The 20,373-nt window shown below is 47.6% G+C and overlaps 1 protein-coding gene across 1 annotated transcript in view; it reads right to left on the bottom strand.

Annotated features, from left to right (window-relative positions):
• Positions 1 to 20,373, bottom strand: part of OTOP1 (otopetrin 1) — a gene marked incomplete at its 3' end in the record, with an annotated part of 29,845 nt that overhangs the window by 6,802 nt on the left and 2,670 nt on the right. The window contains exons 2-3 of the mRNA XM_081304481.1: positions 3,599 to 3,735; positions 1,946 to 2,004 (exon numbers count right to left, since the gene is read on the bottom strand). Coding sequence (XP_081160607.1) covers positions 1,946 to 2,004; positions 3,599 to 3,735 — 196 coding nt within the window. The remainder of the gene's footprint in view (positions 1 to 1,945; positions 2,005 to 3,598; positions 3,736 to 20,373) is intronic.

Below are 20,373 nucleotides of genomic sequence, written 5' to 3'. Positions count from 1 at the left end.
GAGGGGGAGAACAATGAGAGGAAGAGATGGAAGGTCTACCCTGGACACCTGGAGTGTGGGTACAGCTGCCCTGCTGACTGACCACCCAGCTATCATCACCCAGCCTCCTGCCTTCCCACCTACCTCCCACACACAACATAAGCCAGAGCCTTGCTGTCCGGCTCCCCTTGCAACCAGACTTAGCCATTCTGGTCATTGGGGTGTGAGGTTCAGTCTATGGGGCACTACTTAAAAGCTTTTGCATTTTTTGATGAAAGAGGTAAGAATGAGAGAAGTCTAGCTCCCTCTTATGACATTCTTAAGTGTAGACATGAAGGCTGGAGTTGTGGAAGCCATATTATGACCATGAAGCAACCAGGATGTGATGAAGTACCAACTTGCTGAAGATGGCAAAGCAGAAACCTAGAAAGATCCTGCTCAGTGATAATGTCATTGAGCTTCTGGAGTCCCACTGAGGCTCAGGACTTAGCCTATGGTCACACATAGAGTAAATAGCCACTCTGGCTGGACTTGTCACCAAACACTCCACCAGCAAGGCTGAGGCAGTGTGAGGTCCCTGTCCCACTCAGGTGGCAAATCCTGGAGACAGACACCTGAAGCATGGCCCAGAGTAGTGCTGCCTGGTGAAAAGACGATGCAGGACCACATGAGAGCCACACAGGACGCTCCAGAGCACCTGTGGCCATACTTCAGAAACAGTAAAAACGGGCAAGTCAAATAGTTGTAATAAAACTTCATTAAACCCAGCACACCTGAGGCCACATCATGGCGACATACAATCAAATCCCGAAATCCTACTGAGGCGCTTTCCGCCCTGTTTCGTTCTAGACTCTGACATCTGCAATGTATTCCACACACACAGCACGTGTCCATCTGGAGGGGCCACCGTCCACGGGCTGGTCGCCCCCAGTGGCTGTCGGCTGCTGTGCTGCCCAGCCCAGACCTGAAGGCAGGGCTGAGTTGGCCTCTGCTGGAGGGACAGGGTCAGGGCTGCAGTCAACAGTGGCTGGAGCGAGGAAAAGCACTGCCCCCGCAGCCCTCAGGGCCACCACCCACCTGCGACAGAGTCAGCCAGGCTCAGCCAATGCCCAGATCCAGGGGGGTGAAGGTGGGGCTTCCGGGGCTAATAAAACCGGAGTCAAAATTCACTGCTAAGGCCACCACAGGGACCACTGCTGCCCAGGGCTACTAAAGAGCGCCATTCACAATACCCAAGGATACCCTGTGTCTCCTGGCTTATCCCCATGGCACACAGGAAGCCCCAAGATGCCCACACACCTGACGTCCACCCTGCTCTGCACAGTGAGGTGGGCAAAACCTATTTCTATTCAATGGCCTGTCGAAGCAGCTTATCCAGTGGTCACGCGCAAATCAGTGTTTTAATATCAGCTGTCACCTGATGCCACCAAACGGTAGTGAGGGGGCTTCCTTTCCTCGGGGAGAGTTTGTAGGCAGGAGATCATTCAATAAAGCAAATACTGATCGCCTGAAGCACCTGCGTGGGGCCCGGGGCCTCTGCTACATGCAACTAGGGTGGCTCTCCCCCTCGTCCTGGAGATGGAGTCCTCTGCCCTCACAGTCAGCAGAGAGCCAGGCAGGCCGTTCAGAACAGACCCTGCACTTGCCAAGCCTCTACTCCGTGTCCACTGCCTCACTCAGTCTCCGGGGAAGGCCACCGAGTCGTCCCCATTGCAGAGATGAGGAAACAGAGGGCCATGAAAGGGAACTGGTGCAGGTGGCCGAGTCAAAACTAAACCCTGCTCTACCTCCAGGGCCGTCCCAGGAAGGGGCTGAAGCTGGGGTCCACGAGGAGGGCTCCGCTGTCCAGCCCTGAGCAGAGAGGGGGTCCCTGTGTGTTTACCACCCAGCAAGAGGCAGCTGTGAGGCTTGTTCCTTCTAAAAGAACCCCAAATCCCACACGCGCGGCGGTCCCCCCAAGTTTTACCTTTCCAGAGTTTTGAAAGACTGGATGATATCCGTGGCATGTCCCCAGAGAAAATACACCTAGGCGGAAAGGAAGAGGAAGTGACATTAGTGGGACAAGTGTCGTTGGATTTGCACACTTGAGGAGTTTAAAATCTGAATAAAAGGTCCAAGAAAACGCTGGGGACATGAATGACCTCCCACCCCAAGAAAGGCAAGTGGCTTTCCTCTCTCAGGTGCAACATCATGGCCCCGTGTGGACAGTGGGCTGGGAGCATCTGGGGAGAGCAGGCGGGGCCTCCCGGGTCTGGGGGGAGGGGTGCTGTGGTTGACTTGTGATGTCTTCTTTGGATGGAGTTCTGCAGTCGACTTGGGATGTCTGCTGTGAGGTCGGGGTGGGAATTGAAGCCTGCCTGGCAGGAGCCCCTGAAGTCTGATGACAGCACATTTGTCGGGCTTTAGCCAAGAAATATCCACTGAAGAGAGCCAGTGCCCAGAAATTAAATGTTGAGCACTTTGAATGAAGAACAGGGTCCTTTCCCCTGTGCTATCCAGCCCCGGCCACAGCCCCCAGCAGCAGCACAGGGCAGAGTGTGACAGCTCTGTGGCTGGCCCAGGTTCGTCTCTCTTATCTGAAATGCTCCCGGCCGGCAGTGTTTCAGATTCCAGGTGCTAGATTTTATTTCTAATTCTTTCAGACTTTGCAGTACTTGCATATATGCCATGAGAAATCTTGGGGATGGGACCCAAGTCCAAACCCAGAATTCATTCTCTATGTTACGCCTCATATGCAAGCCATATATCACATAATTTTGTGCACAAAATTCAGGGTTGAATTTTCTGCTGGCAGCAGCTTGTCAGCGCTCAAAGTTTCGGATTAGGGATGTTCTATCTGTATCAGACCCGAGTCCCTCTTTGCCTGGCGACAAAACCTTGGGCTAGCCTGGGGACCTTTCTAACTGCTGGCCACCTGCAAAATGAAGATAAGGAACTTGCCCTGGAGGCACTGTGAGCCATTAACTGGGAGAATCCTTTCTGATCACTTAAAACCGTCTCCTGGAATGTGAACATGTTCAGCAAATATCCTCCTGTGCCTGCTCACTCACTCGTTGACATTGATTGAGTGCCTCCTGTATACCAGCGTTATTAGCACTTTTAAAACATCTAAAGCCTGATTTTAGAAACAAACACATATTGAGCACCTACTCCATGCCAAACACTGCTGAGCCCTTTATATATCTCCCTCATTTTCTCTTCGGCTTCCACGCATGAAGGAGCACTCAGGAGCCTTCTGTGCCTGGCTCACCCACTTAACATAATGTCCTCCAGGCCCATCCCCATTGCTGCCTGCCCAGGATTTCATTCTCTTTAAGGCTGGATGATTTCCGCTGCACACATGTGCCACATTTTCTTTATCCATCCATCCACCAACGGACACCCAGGTGATTCCATACCTTGGCTGCTGTGCAGAGCCCACACCTGCTGTTGAAGGTAGCTGGAGGGATCGCATACAGAGATGGGGAAAGCACTTGGCATATTCTAAAGCTCGGGTCTGCAGCAGCTCTGGCTGTTCCCACTTGCCACGTGTCTCTATGGCCAGGGACTTCACACACCTAGGGACGCGCTTGATGACACTTGACAACAATAAACGACGTCGTTAGTATTGGTGGTTTACCTGCAGCAGAGTGTGCACCGCGTGTGTGACAGGGAAAACACCTTCCATGGCTGAAAGACACTCGGAAAATCCAATGAAGTAGCCAACTTTGAAGCACCCCAGGATGACGGTGATGGTGGCAAACAGTGAGATGCTTCCTACGCGGGCAGGGTAGAAACATGCGTGCATATGTGTTAATGTGCACTGCGTCATTTCAAAACCAACTACAATACGCCCTCAGATGTGGGTCAAGGATTTCTGCCAAGGGTGCCAAGACCATTCCACGTGCAGGGAAAGTACTGTCAACACCTGATGCTGGGAGAACTGGATAGCCACATGCAAGGGAATGAAGGACCCCAACCTATGCTGCACGCCCCAAGTTAGCTCACAGTGACTCAAGACCTAAATCAAGGCTGGAAGTGCAAAACTATCAGAAAACAGCACAGGGGAACGCTTCACAACATTATGGATTATACGGTGGTTTCTTGGTCCTGACAACAAAAACAGACAATGAACAGATGGATAAACTGAACTATCTGAAAGTGAAGAGGGTTTGTGCATCACAGAAAATACAGTGAAGAGGCGAACCAAAGAACAGGTGGAAATACTTGCACATTATGTACAGATGATGCCATTAATATCCACAATATATAAAGACACCTAAAGTTCAACAACACCCACAACTTCCATAGGCAAAGGATTTGCATGAACATTTCTCCTAAAAGTATATGAAAACAGCCGACAAGTTCATGAAAGGATGATCAACATCACCAATTATCTGGAAATGCAAACCTAAACCAGCAGACGCCACGTCACCTCTGTTAGGATAGCTACTAAATAACAACCACAAGGCATGGTGGTAGGAGACGGAGTGCTAGGAGCCACAAGCAAATATACGATGTATGGCACCTTTGGTTGTAAAGTGACGCCAGCTAGCCACTGAGATATGATTATGTTAAGATTTACATTCATATGGAAATTGGACTCCCGCTGTTCACCTTGGCCTGCTACCGGACTCATGTTACGGGACTCATGGAGAGTTCCCATTGGTTGGGGAAGGATAGTAGGAGGGAATTCTGGGGGAGGTCTGGGGGACCCCCGGTTCCGGGGAACCGGCAGTTCCGGCAGACGCCCGCGTGGGAGGACCGGCTTGCCGGCGCCTAGAGAGTATCGGCGGCTTTTTCAAAATAAAGTTTTGTTCCTGCTTGAGTGGCTCGTGATTCTGTGCCCAGCCAAGACTGCGGCGACGGAGAAGCTGGAATCTCTGTGCACGTGGATGGGAGTGCAAAATGGTGCAGCCACCATGGGCACCAGTGTGGCACTTCCTCAAAAATTAAAACTGCAGCTCCTGTGTGACCCAGCAATGCCACTTCGGAGCATATACCCAAGAGAACCAGAGCAACAATACAGTGGACAGCGGACACCTACACTCAGATCTTAGCAGCACCGTGTGCAACAGCCAACAGGTGGGAGCTGACCAGGTCCCCACTGTGGGTGACTGAGTAAAGAAAGAAAGGTCTGTACATACAACACAGAGCCACCCACCGTCAGAAAGGAAGGGAACCCTACACACATGACACACGGGCAAGCCTCGAGGACATCATGGGAACACACAAGTCACAAGGGACAAGTGCCACAGGACTGCACTCACCTCAGCCACCTAGAGCAGATGAATCCATAGCGAGCATGTGGATAGGGGCGCCAGGGGCTGGGGAGGGAAATGGGCAGTGAGTCCAGGGGGCCCCGACAGGCAGGGTAGGAAGGAAACGGGCAAAGCCAACATACTTGACCTACTAAACCGCACTCTTGGAAAGGATTCAGTCGGTCAATGTCAGTTGGATATATATATATATATATATATATATATATATATATATAAAATAAATAAAAGACATATTAGTAAAAGAATTCTACTGTTGGACAGATGAACCTAGAATGTAGGGATTGTCCCACTCATCACTGTGCCCACCCTATGAGTTTCCCAGAGCCTGACAAATGATAGGTACAGTGGACCCCCCACACAGCCTGGTTCCCAGACCCCAACAGACCCAATGCTGAGGACCCTGAGTGCCTCGTGCACAGTGGCAGAGCACTTTCCAACAACCTACGCCCATCTCCAGGCAGGCGCCGTCTCTAGGTCACTCTGACACGTGAGACGACGTGAATCTGTGCAGATCATCCGTGAGCTGCATGATTAGGAGCAATGGCTGGGGGTCTGTGAGTGTCCAGGGCAGACGCAGGGTGTTTTCCAATATCTTCAGTGCCTGGCTGGCTGAACCCATGGACGTGGAGTCCACAGATAAGGATTCAACGAGTGAAGGTGGACTGAGCCGACAGAAGGCCTCGGGAAGCTTCTCTAAAGAGATCTAAGGGCTCCGCTGCCCGGCTCTAGCATCTCCATGCTCTGGTCCTAAGGTCCTGAAGAAGGGTGCAGGGCGGTGGGCACACGGGAACGCAGGGCCTGTGCAGCCCTCTGTGTGTGACAGCTTTCCTAAGATAGAAAGTCTACTCCAGAAGCTCCAGGTAAGGGGCCTGCAGCAGCGCCCTGGAAGGAGCCCACAGGTTAAGACCAAGAGAACAGGTGGAAAGGAACCCAGGACATCAGGGAGAAGAGCAGGACAGAGGCACCTGCGCCGTGTGAAGCTCCTCATCCTCCTGGGCCAGCGCTGACCCCGTCACAACTCTGTCCCACACACAGGGAAACCTGGATCGTGGGCTGTGTGCGAGGGCACCATGGAGCAGCCAGCGGGAAGGAGCAGGCGGTGAGCGATAAGTTACAGCCCCGCCCCCGCCCATGACAAGTCCTGCAAGCCTGGCTCCTTTCCACTGCCCAAAGCCACCAAAACAACTCCAGCTCACCTTTTCTTAAACCATAGAAAAGCCAGAAACTCAGTTGGAGTGGAGATTGGATCCCAGGGCTTTGAAATGGCTTGACAATGCCAGGCTCGTTTACATTACAAAAAAGAAACAAGAACGGGGGCTGGGGCCCGGCTGGGGCTGGGGCTAGGGCCTGGGCTGGGGCTGGGCTCAGCGGCAGAGTGCTTGCCTCGCACATGTGAGGCCCTGGGTTCCATCCTCAGCACCACATAAAAATAACAAAATAAAGATATTGCATCCATGTATGACTAAAATATATTTAAAAAGAAAAGAAACAAGAACAGAGCAAGCCGAGGCAGGCAGCTGGCCGGGCGCAGGGCCTCAAGGGTGGAGAGGAAGCGGGAGGAGCAGAGCATCTCAGGTGCGAAGCAAGGTGACAGGCAGGGGCAAATTTTGGGTTTTTTTTTTTTTAATAAGAATGGAGTGATAGGCACCTGATCATGGGAAGGGAAGATGGTCATTAACAGAATAGAGAGGCACAATAATATCTTCAAAGGCCAACAGGCAGAAAGGGAAAATGAGAGAAATGGTAAAATATATCATGATGATCTCCATAAAGGAAAAATGGAAACGACACAGTCAGGATACAAATCATTATAACTGGAAGGATCTAAATCTTCCCATCCATTAGTAAGAAAGGGCAGGAGGATCCAGTTCAAAGTAAAATGCAAATACATTCCCTGTATGTGACCACACTATTAACTAAGGATGAAGATTAAAAATTATGGGTGGACAAAGAGGAACCAGCAATGCGCATGAAATGAGAGTGTGAGTGGCAAAGTGAACCCAGGCCAGGAGGGATTTAAAGCTATCAATCAACAGGATAAAGAGCTCTTTTCTTTTTATCAATTCATATCATAAAAAAAATAAGGAAATAGAGCAGTCACACACATACCAAAGTAAAATCATATCTGCTTTATCTATTTAACTGCTCTTAATAAAAAAAAAAAAGTGGAAACTTTCAGAACTAGAAAGATCAAATAGACAAAGTTTAAGAATTGAATTCCACGATCCGTGAATTTGATTTTCTCTCTGCAGAATGCCGTAAGGACAGAGTACACCCTATGGATGTCCATGGAGCACGGAGGAGTGTCAGAGATACTAAAACACAGCAGGAAGCAGAGTGGTGAAGGCGGCCGGCCAGCGCCACGTCCTGCTTTCTGCCACTTGCTGACTGATGACCAGGGGCATTGCTTAGCTTCCCTGTGCCTCAGTTTCCTCAGTCTGTGAAGTGTGGCTAATGACAATGACACCTATCTCCTGGGGAGTCCTTGCACAGTGGTCACATGGCATGTGCACTATCTGGAAAGTTCTGTAGAAGGGAATATCACTACCAACACCGCAGCATCATTGGGCCACAGAGAAAAGCTTCCTGAATTAGGACCCACAGGAAGTCAGCCGGCGCATTGTTGGAGACGGGTCCGAAAGCTGCCGGGTGCCCAGCCAGTGTTGGGAGAGGGAAGCCTCTCCCTCCGTGTGGGCTCCAAGTCCCTCCGGGGACCCAGAATACTGTCCCGCAGGATCTTAGAGGCGGAGGTCTCCACAAAGCTAGGCCATATCTCCATCCCATGCAGGGGTGCTTCCCAAGGCATGGCCTGGCCTCTACCGGGACACGCAGGCCGGGTGGCTCAAAGTGCACCTTCCATCACTGGCTGGTGCTTACACCTAAAAGTTCTGCCTCACATTGAAGAGCTGTCGGCCTCCTAGAGTAGTGGCCCTCTCCCCTGGAGCTTCTGGTGTTTTCCATTCACACATTCATCCGTCCATCCAACCCATCATGGTTCAATGACTCAGCAGATACCGGTGGGCACCTACGTCACATGAGGCACTATGCCAGGCACTCAGGATGGCACAGGGAGCACATGCAGTCAGTGGTGTCTCTGCCTTCAGGAGCTCACAGTCCTGTTAGACCAGGAAACAGCTGTGGATAGTACATCCCCTGCTGCCCAGGGCAGGGGACACCAAGAGCAGCTTCTAGGAGGACCTGCAGCTGGGGAGCTGCACCTGGCCTGGTGTCAGGAGAGGCTCCTGGGGAGAGGGGGCTCTCATTTTCTAAAAGCCCAAGCTTTTAGACCTGGAACTGATGAACACCAGCTTGCAGCATGGTCCACCCTGCAGCCTCATCCTTCTGTCCTCTGGACCACTGTCCTACAGGTGCCCACGAGACACTGGGGAGACAGGACCCTCTACATGTGTGCTGGCTCCCCTTCCAGGGAATGGAGGACCTGCATCCGTGTTTTCCCAGCCACGTTCTCTTGTTACTGTTGAAATCCTAACCTTACATTGATATTTTCTGATAGACCAGAACCCCATCAAAAAAAAAAAAAAAAAAAAAAATATATATATATATATATATATATATATATATAAGAAAATGCATGCAGTCTGGTGGCACTCTCACAGAGATGCCAGGATGGGTGCTGGGGACAAGGCCACCTTTCTGAGGACCTGCCCTCTGCAGCCTGACCTGCTCCTGCATGTCCCACTGTCGCTTCAGCTCAGCTCTCTGTATCCAGTGTGTTCATCAGTTTAAAATACAGAGCAGCTTCCCCAGAGCTTAGGTGTTCTAGTTCCTCTTGGCTCCTAACTGACCTCCAGCCTTTTTTCTTACCCCTCTCAAACCCAGGTCCCACCTGCAGGCAGAGTTATTGCTCTGAAGCACAAATACGGTCACATCGTTCCCTTTCTAAAGCCTTCGATGCCTCCCCATGACCCACTGGGTGAAGTCCAAGTCCAGCGCCTGCCACATAGAGTTCTACACAATGCGGATCTTGCTGGCCTCTCTGAACTACCTCCAAACACCAGCAGAGATGGAAAGTTCTTCTCTGGGGGCCTTTCCCTAAGCCCCCAAATCCCCATCTCCAGGCTCCTCGTCTGTCTCCCATCCCGTGTGTCACAAAACTCATTTATTCATGATAATAACGTGTTCCTCTTACTGTGTGCCAGAAGCTGTCCTCAGCACTGCACATGAGGTCATGCCCCAGTTCCCATGGTCACCCGATGTGATAGGTGGCAGCAGCATCCCCATTTTACAAATGAGGGAACTGAGGCAGACAAGGGCCACTCTGTGCCCTGTCAAGGCCACACGCTCAGCCACATGCTCTGACCCCTTGGTGTCCCACCCTCCCCTTCCTGTCTGTGCTGGGCCATGCCAGAGCATCCTTCCACCCCAGAGCCCTGCAGCGCCCAGCAGGCAGAGTGGGCACCCAGTCCAGGCTGCTGAACAGAAGCGAACCTAAGGGCGCCCAGCAACAGTGCCCTCTGTGCAGGGCTTGGCTCTCTGCTGCCCTCTGCAGGTGTCAAAGGCCCTCCCGCTCAAGGGAGAAGACAGAGACAAAGTGGAACTGCGTCCCTTGGCCCTCTGTCACCAGCCGATGGCACACACCTGCTCCCAAGCAAGGAGCTATCCCTCCTCTGTTTCTCACCCCACCCCCACCCGAATATTTCCAGTAAGGGGGTGTGGGGAGCCATTCTGACACGTGATTGGGTGACTCCCGTTAAGGGCCTGAGGCACTCTGGCTGTGTCGGAGTTATCCCGACCCTTTCCTGATGAGAGAGCCCATCCGTGTGGGGGTGTGCGTAACCACTGACCCTGGAGACCCAATCACTGACCCTGACCTTGGAGTACAGCCCCCCCTCAACCTTCATTGGATGGAATTCTCCCCTGAATCTCTTGTTTCCCCCAAATAAAAGGCTGATCCCCGGCGTGTTCGCTCTCTCTCTCTCCTGTTAGCCCAGAGTAATCCTCGCTGCCCTGCTGGGCGGCTGGAGGCAGGGAAAAGAGGCAAGCCGTCTTGGACCTAGCATTAAAATAAGGTACTGTCTGTGTGTTTTATTTTGATCTCTTCTAACTAACTGAATGCCAGAACCTCATTAATGAAACCACTGCGCAGGCCGCGTGGTAGAATTGGCGCCCAAGAGGGGGGCATTCTGAATTAGTTAGATTGAGTGGGAGCGCGCGCTAAAAAGATTAAGGGAAAGAAATAAAGAGAAAGGAAGATAAGGAAATAGAAATAAAGAAATAAAGAGGAAATAAGGAAGATAAAGAATAAAGAGAAAAATAAGGAAGAGGTGACATTTGGGTCACAAAAGTAATAAAGAGGATAAGGAAAATAAGAAATAAGATAAGAGAAAGGAAAAAGTGACATTTGAGTCACAAAAGTACCGGGAGATATTGAAGGAAAGAGACGTTAATTTACTTAAAATGGGAAATTCTACTTCTTCGGATAAGGAAATGTATCTAACTATTTTAGACAGTATAATTAATCAGAAAGGAAAACAGATAAAGAAAACTCAGTTATTGCAATTCTTAAAGATTGTAGGTGAATATTGTCCTTGGTTTTGTGACCAAGAGTCTCCAAATTTACTTACTTGGGAGAAATTAGGAAGAAAGTTACAGAGAGTTTGTCTTTCTACTGAAATACCTGGAGGCATAGAGAATATACAGAAAACTTGGACGGCCCTAGAAATTTGTCTCTTTGAATACATGGACCAGAGTCCGTGGCCACCAGAAGAGCTTCTGAGAGGTATTCAAAGAGCCATTAGGTCTATTCAAATGGAAAATCAGCCTGAAGCTAAATTAATTTCCTTTCCTTTGAGCCGTTTTAAAACAAAAGCGCTAGGAGCTAAAACAAAGGTTAGAATTGTGCAAGCTAGCCCGCAGACAGATTGTACAGAACAGCATGATAAAGAAGAAGCATCTCTAATCTTGGAGAGCCCTCCAGAAGTGGTAACCAATCTTCCTGGAGAAGAAAATACAAAGGAAACTCCTAGCGGGGCTCAGGTTTCTTCTCAGCCACGTGAGTTAGAAACCCAAATTCCAAATGGCGATAGTACAGAGTCTGATAGCAGCTCACAGTCTGAGGAAGAAGAATTAGACATAGAAACTCAGGACTTAGAGAGAAATTTTAATAGACTGCATTTAGCACCACCTGCCCAAGCTTTTAAAATTCGGCCGGTACCTGCTAGAAGGACCAAATTTAACAGGTGTGCTGAATTAAAGATGACTTTTCTTACCCCAGTTCAGCAAGGTATTAAGAAGGCTCAAGAAATGGGAGAGGATACTACTGGTTTTCACCTCTTTCCAGTTTTTGAGCAAACTAATGAACAAGATCAGAGAGTTAGAGTTCATGCTGTAATCCCTTTTAAAACTATCAAGGAATTGAAAAATGCATGTGAAACGTACGGCCCAAATTCGCCTTTTGTTCAGAGTCTAATAGAAAATATTTGCTCACAACCCCTTCCTCCTAGTGATTGGATTTTTTAGCCAGATCTTGTCTGAGCGGGGGAGATTACTTGCTTTGGAAAACTTACTGGACTGATTTTTGTAATGAACAAGCAGAAAGGAACAGGAGACAGGGCATAGAAACGCCAGTAACGATGTTTTTAGGGACTGAAGATTTTGCTGATTTAGAAAGACAGCTAAATTATGATTTTGTAGTGTACAATCAAATAACTGATTGTGCAAAACGTGCCTGGAGACAAATTGTCCCCAAGGACCAGTCCAATTTAGTTCTTACCAAAATCAGACAAGGTGCCAGTGAGACTTATTCAGATTTCGTAGCCCGACTATATCAGGCTGCGAACAGGTCCATCGGGGACCCAGGAGCTAGCGAATTTATTGTTAGACAATTGGCTTTTGAGAACGCAAACAAAATTTGCCAGGATGTTCTCCGCCCCCATCGTAAAAAAGGAACAATTTCTGAGTATATTCGCTTGTGTTCTGACTTAGATTCCACTCAGTTACAAACGGTGGCCTTAGCAACAGTATTAAAGGAAACTTTGGGGCCACAAAATTCAGTTCAGAAGTCCCGCAGCAAGTGTTACGTTTGCGGAAAACCCGGTCATTTCGCCCACGAATGTCGCCAACGCAAATTTAGGTTTAGGGCTCCATCTACTGGCGATAATAGATATTGCAGGACTCGGCGCCACGTGGTTGATTCGGGTGGCGCGGATGAGCCCGCCTTCTCGCCACAAGTATTTCCTCCTAGCGAGGGGATAAAAAACTTCCGTTCGGCCCCTCCCCGGGCCCAGAAACAATATGGGGAGACGTCGCACAGTGTGACGTCACTAGCGGCGCCGACCAGGACAGTCCGCGATTTTTACCGGAACAGAGACATGGATCACAGACAGTTTTCTTAGGACCTTCAGAGACAGTTGAATTAGATCCTGAAACGGGACCAACACAAATCCCTACTGGGATTTTCGGGCCACTTCCTGAAAATACTGTAGGTTTAATTTTGGGGCGTAATAATTTAAAGGGAGCTATTGAAGTAATACCTGGTGTGATAGATTCAGAATTTAAAGGACAATTATATGTTACTGTAAGATCCAATTATGCCCTAAGACTCACCCCAAAGGATATTTTTGCTCAATTAATATTATTGCCTTGTGTCTCAGAAAGGCACCTGCCGGCAGATTCAGTTTCTAAACCGCCGGACAGAGTATATTGGTCCCAGTTAGTGCGACAAGAACGCCCTTTATTAAAACTTAGAATTAATAATAAAAATTTCCTAGGAATAATTGACACAGGGGCTGATAGCTCAATATTGTCCAGCCGGTTTTGGCCCAGGACATGGCCTCTGCATACAGCCTCAGCTAACCTAGAAGGAATAGGAAAAATTTCACAGCCTGCTCAAAGTGCCAACTATCTCCGTTGGGAAGATTCTGATGGAAACAGTGGAGTATTTAAGCCTTATGTGTTAGAGTCTTTACCAGCTAATCTATGGGGAAGAGATATTCTAGCCAAAATGGGACTGCTACTAGTCACCCCAAATTCTATAAGGTCAGTTGAAGAAATTAATCAGAGGTATTTTCCTGGAGATGATAGGGAAACCTTTCAGGAAAAATATCTGTTTACAAGCCAGTCTCCACGGCAAGGATTAGTAAATACTTCAGGACAAAATTTTTATTAGGGGCACTGAGTACTTCCCCGATCCTTAAGACAGCTGAAAAAATTACGTGGCTCACAGAAGAGCCTATTTGGATTTCTCAGTGGCCCATCTCAGGGGAAAAGCTTAAAATAATTCATAGATTAGTTGAGGAACAACTTCAAGCTGGTCATATTGAACCAACACTTAGCCCTTGGAATACACCTATTTTTGTTATTAAGAAAAAGTCAGGAAATTGGAGATTACTACAGGATTTAAGGGCAATAAACCAGACAATTCAGCCTATGGGATCATTACAGCCAGGACTTCCCTCCCCCACAGCCATTCCTTTAGATTATAGCTTGATGGTAATAGATTTAAAAGACTGTTTTTTCTCTATAAGGTTACATCCTGAAGATTGTGAAAAATTTGCTTTCACTGTCCCAGCAGTTAATTTTAAGGAACCTGTTAAAAGATACTGCTGGAAAGTCCTTCCTCAGGGAATGCGTAATAGCCCTACCCTGTGTCAAAAATATGTTGATCAGGCAATAGATCCCATTAGAAATAGCTTCCCTGATGCATACATTATTCATTTTATGGATGATATATTATTGGCCCATGCTAATTCAGAAGTACTTTCAGAAATTTTTACTCAGTTAGAGACCTCACTTACAACTATGGGTTTAAGTATAGCTCCTCAAAAAATTCAAAAGGTATCTCCTTTTCAATATCTAGGTCAGATAATTCAAGGGAGTACAATCCGTCCTCAAAATCTTCAGATAAGAGTCAAGGAGTTACGTACCCTTAATGATTTTCAAAAACTATTAGGAGATATTAACTGGCTAAGACCATCCTTAAAGTTAACTACTTCTGAGTTAAGTCCTTTATTTCAGATATTACAAGGAAATCCTTCTCCAACCTCTCCACGTCAACTAACTTTGGAGGCCAAAGCAGCCTTAAGGAAAGTGGAAATTGCAATTAAAAATGCACAGCTTACTAGAATAGATCCTAAAGAAATAATGTATTTATTAATATTTCCAACTGAACATACCCCAACAGGAGCCATATGGCAAAAATTAGGAGTTATTGAATGGATTTACTTATCTCATTCCCCTCAAAAAACATTAACACCTTTTCATGATTCTATAGCTCCATTAGTAATTAAAGGTAGAACTAGGATTTTACAATTAATTGGATCTGAGCCTGATATCATAATTATTCCATTTTCTGTTCAACAGACTAATTGGCTTTTTCAAACTTCTACCTCATGGCAGATAGCTTTTGCAGATTTCCCTGGCCAGATAGATAGCCATTATCCTCGTGATAAGATTGTACAATTTGCATCATTAACATCACTTATTTTTCCAAAGATTGTACTTTCCCATCCAATAGAGGGAGCTTTATCGGTGTTCACAGATGGTTCCAGCTCTGGTAAGGCAGGTTTCTTCAGCCGTGTTCACACAGAGGTAATACAAACTTCTTATACTTCAGCTCAAAGGGCAGAACTTCAAGCCCTGATTTTGGCCTTAGATTATTTTTCAAATGAGCCTATTAATATCTATTCTGACAGCTTATATGCAGTCAGAGTTACCAAAAATATTGAAACCTCAATTATTGGGTTTACTTCATCACAGGAGTTATTTGAATTATTTCATAATTTACAAAAGACAGTGCTAATGAGGAAGTACCCATGTTTTATTACACACATCCGTGCACATGCTAACCTCCCTGGACCTTTGGTTGCAGGTAATGATAATATTGATAAATTAGTAGCTTTTTGTCAACAGATGTCTTCATATGACTGTGCCCTAGCTTCCCATTCCTTGCATCATCAAAATGCTTCTAGCTTACGTAAAAAATTTAGTATTACCAGAGAACAAGCTCGTCAGATTGTAAGCCAATGCCCTAAGTGTGTTATTTACACTCCATCTCTGCCATCAGGGGTAAATCCCCGTGGTTTAAAACCAAATCAAATATGGCAAATGGATGTAACTCATATTCCTCAATTTGGTAAGCAATGTTATGTGCATGTCATAGTGGACACTTATTCTAGATTTATTTTTGCCACAGCACGTACTAAGGAAAATACTCAACATGTAATTTCTCATTGCTTAGCAGCTTTTTCCGTTTTAGGGTGTCCTATGCAGATTAAAACAGATAATGCTCCAGCTTATGTAAGCTCTGCTTTTCAACAATTTTGCCAAGAGTTTCAAATTAATCATAAAACAGGAATTCCTTATAACCCCCAAGGTCAAGCCATTGTAGAACGAGCTCATTTATCTATTAAGCTTCAATTACAAAAATTAAAAAGGGGGAATAAGATAATGACTCCCCAAAATAGCCTTAATCATGCCTTATTTGTTTTAAATTTTTTAAACTGTGACACAGAAGGTCACACTGCTGCTGAGAGGCAAATGTCTCCCTCGGTGACAGGCCCATTAGGCAGAGTTCTGTGGAAAGATTTACAGACTGGTCAGTGGAAGGGCCCAGATCCGGTAATATCATGGGGCCGAGGGCATGCTTGTATTTTTCCAGAAGGTGCTTTTCGTCCTATCTGGGTGCCTGAACGTGCTATCAGACATGGAGGAGATAGAACCCAGACTCAAGCGACTGAGGATAGACACGGAGGAGCCACAACCCAGAAGGAGGAGATATCGGAAAAAGATGAAGAAAGACCAGATTGAACCAGCCGAGAAGCTGATTTCATGGAAAGATGTGAAGAAATTGACAACCCAGGCTTCCCAAATACTTCGACGCCTAGGAAAGAACAGGACACCAGTCTTGATGGTAGCGACAGTAATTGCCCTACTGGGCTGTCAGGTAAAAGGGAATCAAGTAGACACTTATTGGACATATTTCCCAGATCCACCCCTGGTACACCCAGCTGTGTGGACTGGAGAATCTATTCCAGTATTTACTAATGACTCATTCATGATGGGAGGATTTACAGATACTCATATTACTCCCAGTCATGTGACTAGATTTAATTATTCTGGCTACAGTGCCCAATTGCCTTTATGTTGGTCACATGATAAACATGCTGGCTGTCTAAAAGTATCATTTGAAGAAAAGACAGCGATTGGTAAACCTAGACTGACAAATAATTCTATTTATGGAGACTTAAAACCTAATACTAGATCAATAATTAAGATGGGACTTTCCCATAACAAGCCAGTCATTTCTGCAAAACCTCCACCGGTACCCCACTGTCCAAATAGTTCTATAATTGAAATTGGCACCTTTCCTAAATGGATGGATTGTGTAAATACCTTTCCTGTACAACATAAGGTGTCTAAAGCTAGTGGGTATATTTTAGACTGGTCTCCAAAAATTGATAAGAGACAATTATGAAGAAATTCTGCTATAACACCTGCAGGATTTGTTAGTAATATTTTGACTTATAGTGAAGGAGGCATTCAAAGAGATATTTGGCGTTTAATTGCTGCCTCAGAATATTTACATTTTACAGATAAACCTTTACCAAAATTTGTCGGCAAGAACTGTAAAGAGGGATCTTGCTATGGCCTAAGAGCCTGTGTCCAATCTCCTTATGTTTTAATTATTGGAAATGTAAAAGTTAGATGGATAGATGATAGATATTTTGTTACTTGTAATAAGTGCAACCTAACCAATTGTATTTCTAGGTATAATGGAGGAAAAGGAGTGCTGATACTTCATCAGCCCTCTTTTGTTTTATTACCTGCTAAAATTTCAGAGCCATGGTATGCTGATGCTGGTTTACAAGTCCTGCAGCAAATTCATGCCCAGCTAACAAGACCTAAACGTGCTATTGGAGTCATAATTGTTGGTGTCTTAGCACTGGTCTCATTTATTGCCTCAACCGTCTCTGCATCTCTGACATTGTCTCAGAATATTCAACATGCAAAATTTCTTAATAATTTAGCTCAAAATACTTCCAAGGCTCTGCGTAATCAAGTAAATATTGATGAAAGGATTGAGACTAAGTTAAACGCCTTAGAGGCGACTGTTATTAACATTGGTAATGAACTTTCAGCCTTAAAATTTAAGGAAAGGCTTAAATGCCATGCTAATTATAAGTATGTATGTGTTACAGCTGCCAAGTACAATGCTTCTCTCTGGGATTGGGAGAAGGTTAAAAACCATTTATTAGGCATTTGGCAAAATAGTAATAATAGCTTGGATATTCTGGAACTTCATCACCATATCCAAGACATTCAAAATAATAGAGCTGATTTTTCAGATCCTTCTTCTTTGGCTAACCAAATATTGAAGGAATTAAATGGATTCAACCCTGGAAATATTCTTAAGCACTCCGCTTGGTACCTTATTGGATTATTCTCCTTGCTGTTAATTCTCTTTTGTATTGTAACTATAGGATGGCGAGTCTTCCAATCAAGAATCCAGGGACTCCAGAGAGTGAACCGCCGCCTCATTGTTAAGAATAAAAAGGGGGAATATGTGGGGAGCCATTCTGACACGTGATTGGGTGACTCCCGTTAAGGGCCTGAGGCACTCTGGCTGTGTCGGAGTTATCCCGACCCTTTCCTGATGAGAGAGCCCATCCGTGTGGGGGTGTGCGTAACCACTGACCCTGGAGACCCAATCACTGACCCTGACCTTGGAGTACAGCCCCCCCTCAACCTTCATTGGATGGAATTCTCCCCTGAATCTCTTGTTTCCCCCAAATAAAAGGCTGATCCCCGGCGTGTTCGCTCTCTCTCTCTCCTGTTAGCCCAGAGTAATCCTCGCTGCCCTGCTGGGCGGCTGGAGGCAGGGAAAAGAGGCGAGCCGTCTTGGACCTAGCATTAAAATAAGGTACTGTCTGTGTGTTTTATTTTGATCTCTTCTAACTAACTGAATGCCAGAACCTCATTAATGAAACCACTGCGCAGGCCGCGTGGTAGAAGGGGGAGTCGGCCATCCTCCTGAAGCCGCTTCTGCTGCCTCACCAAGCAGATGGAATGAGCGCACCCCCTCCAGCCCTGCCAACCTCGAAAACACGGTGATTGAGGGAAAGAAGCCACCACGAAGGCCACACGTTGTGCCACTGCGTTCATAGGAAGAGACCAGAACAGGCCCATCTGTGGGCCAGGAAGTGGACCAGCAGTTGCCTAAGGCGAGTGGAGAGCAGGGGTCAACGGCTACGGTACAGGGAGGTCCTCTGGCAGTGGGAGGGTGCTGATCATGGCTCTGGGTGCACACTTCCACGCAGGTCCTAAAAAACCCTGGCTTTAGGGCTGGACTGGAGCTCAGTGGCAGAGCACTTGCCTAACATGTATGAGGCCCTAGGTTTGATCCTTAGCAGCACCACAGAAAAATAAAACGAGTATTCTGTCCACCTACATCAAAAATTAAAAACAAACAAAAAACAAACAAAACAACACTGGCTTTGAATGGGTGAATTGCGAAGTGTGCAAACTCTGTCTCCATCAAGCTGTGATCAGGGACGGGCACAGAAGCCCAAAGAAGTGAGGCACGTCTGGGAGGCTGTGCCCACAGAAGCAGGGAGCTGCATAGTTGGGGAGGGGTAGGTTCCCAGGAGGAAAAGCCAGGCAAAGCCTGGCCGTTGTGCACAAGCACCCATGGGGAGCCCCCCCACCCCGCCTCCTCAAGTCTTCACGCCTCACCACAGGACCCACACGGGCTCTGCACCCCCACACCAGCCCTGGCCGCCCCACCAGGCTCTGAGCTCCCTGAAGGGAGGGCTGCAGGAACCTTCCCTCTCCTCTGCTCTAGTGTCCTCTCCCCCTCCTCCGCTCTTGACCACCATCCCTGAGGATGCCCAGCCCTCCACACACACAGACACACACACACACACACACACACACACACGCTTGGACCCAGCCCTTTCATCAACCTTCACTTTCTTACCAGGTGACAACCTCCTCCCCCCAAAATGACCATTGCATCCCCACTTGGACCTGATCTCCACAGCTCGCCTGCCATAGCTCACAGCTGCCCCCTGTCTGCTAAGCCAAGGGGACCAGGACCACAGTGCTCTGAGCAACCACTTCCAGGTGGCCTGTGGCTGGCACACTGGACAAAGGTGAGATGAGTCACAGACATGGACCGGCCTCACTCTGAGGCTAAATGAGGATCTGAGCTCATGAAAGGAACAAATCTGAGGGTGACGACTTACACGAACAGCAGAAGCACTTACTAGTAACCAGACGGTGCTTGTAATGAGCCCAGCATTCCAAACCTCTCAGCAGCCGTGGCTCGGGCTCCTCCCACCACTGTTCCCACCACTTGCCTGAAGACACTTCTCTGGTCTTTGGACAAGGGAAACATGGTCTCACCGTGCCAACCTTAGCATAGAGACCAAGAGAAACAGGACCCTGGCCGTTACTGGGGCAAAGTGGTCTTTCGTTAGGTGGCACCAGGTGTCATGGCAGGCACCAGGTGTCAGCTGCCATCGCTCTGGATGAAACCAGTCCCTTCGTTTAGCAAGCGGAGAAGCTAGGCTGATAAGCCACTCTGCTGCCATTCTTCAGGAAGGTCAATACTCTCTGTTCCAAAGAAAGTCTTCCCTTTTTCACACCCACCCACTGGACCAGAGTCCTGCCCTGGGGGATGCCTGGAAGCCATCCGGAGCCCAGAACCTCTCTAGAGAGCCTCAGGGCCTGGACTTTCACAGGTGGCTTGTTCTCAGAGATTCACACACATAGAGGATTCTGGCACCAGAACAGGAGAGAGCTGGGTTCCCAGGCTGACCTTCTCTTTCCAGCTATGAATCCAGCAAAACCTCAGCTCCTACCGGATGGAGAGTGCCTCCTCTTGGCACCCCAGTTCCCTGGGGTTCGTAACTGCTTCATGTTTTCTTGATGAACACTCAGCTCATCCATGGGAATGGCGAACTGCTTTCCCTCGGCACCCCCAGCTCCTCCCTAGAGGCAGCAGCTGCAATTCTTCTTTTTTAACTGTATTTGTTCATTTTTTTAATGTGGTGCTGAGAATTGAACCCAGTGCCTCACACATGCCAGGCCAGTGCTCCACAACTGGGCCCCAGCCCAGGCAAGCAGCTTCAGCTCTTTTCTTACTTACTAGTGGGAACTCAGAGGTGCTGGG

The sequence above is a fragment of the Spermophilus citellus genome, assembly GCF_964194105.1.
Source record: "Spermophilus citellus genome assembly, chromosome: 8".
NCBI lineage: Eukaryota > Metazoa > Chordata > Mammalia > Rodentia > Sciuridae > Spermophilus > Spermophilus citellus.
Note: the sequence above shows the minus strand (reverse complement) of the source record. Positions and strands in the feature narration are given on the sequence as shown.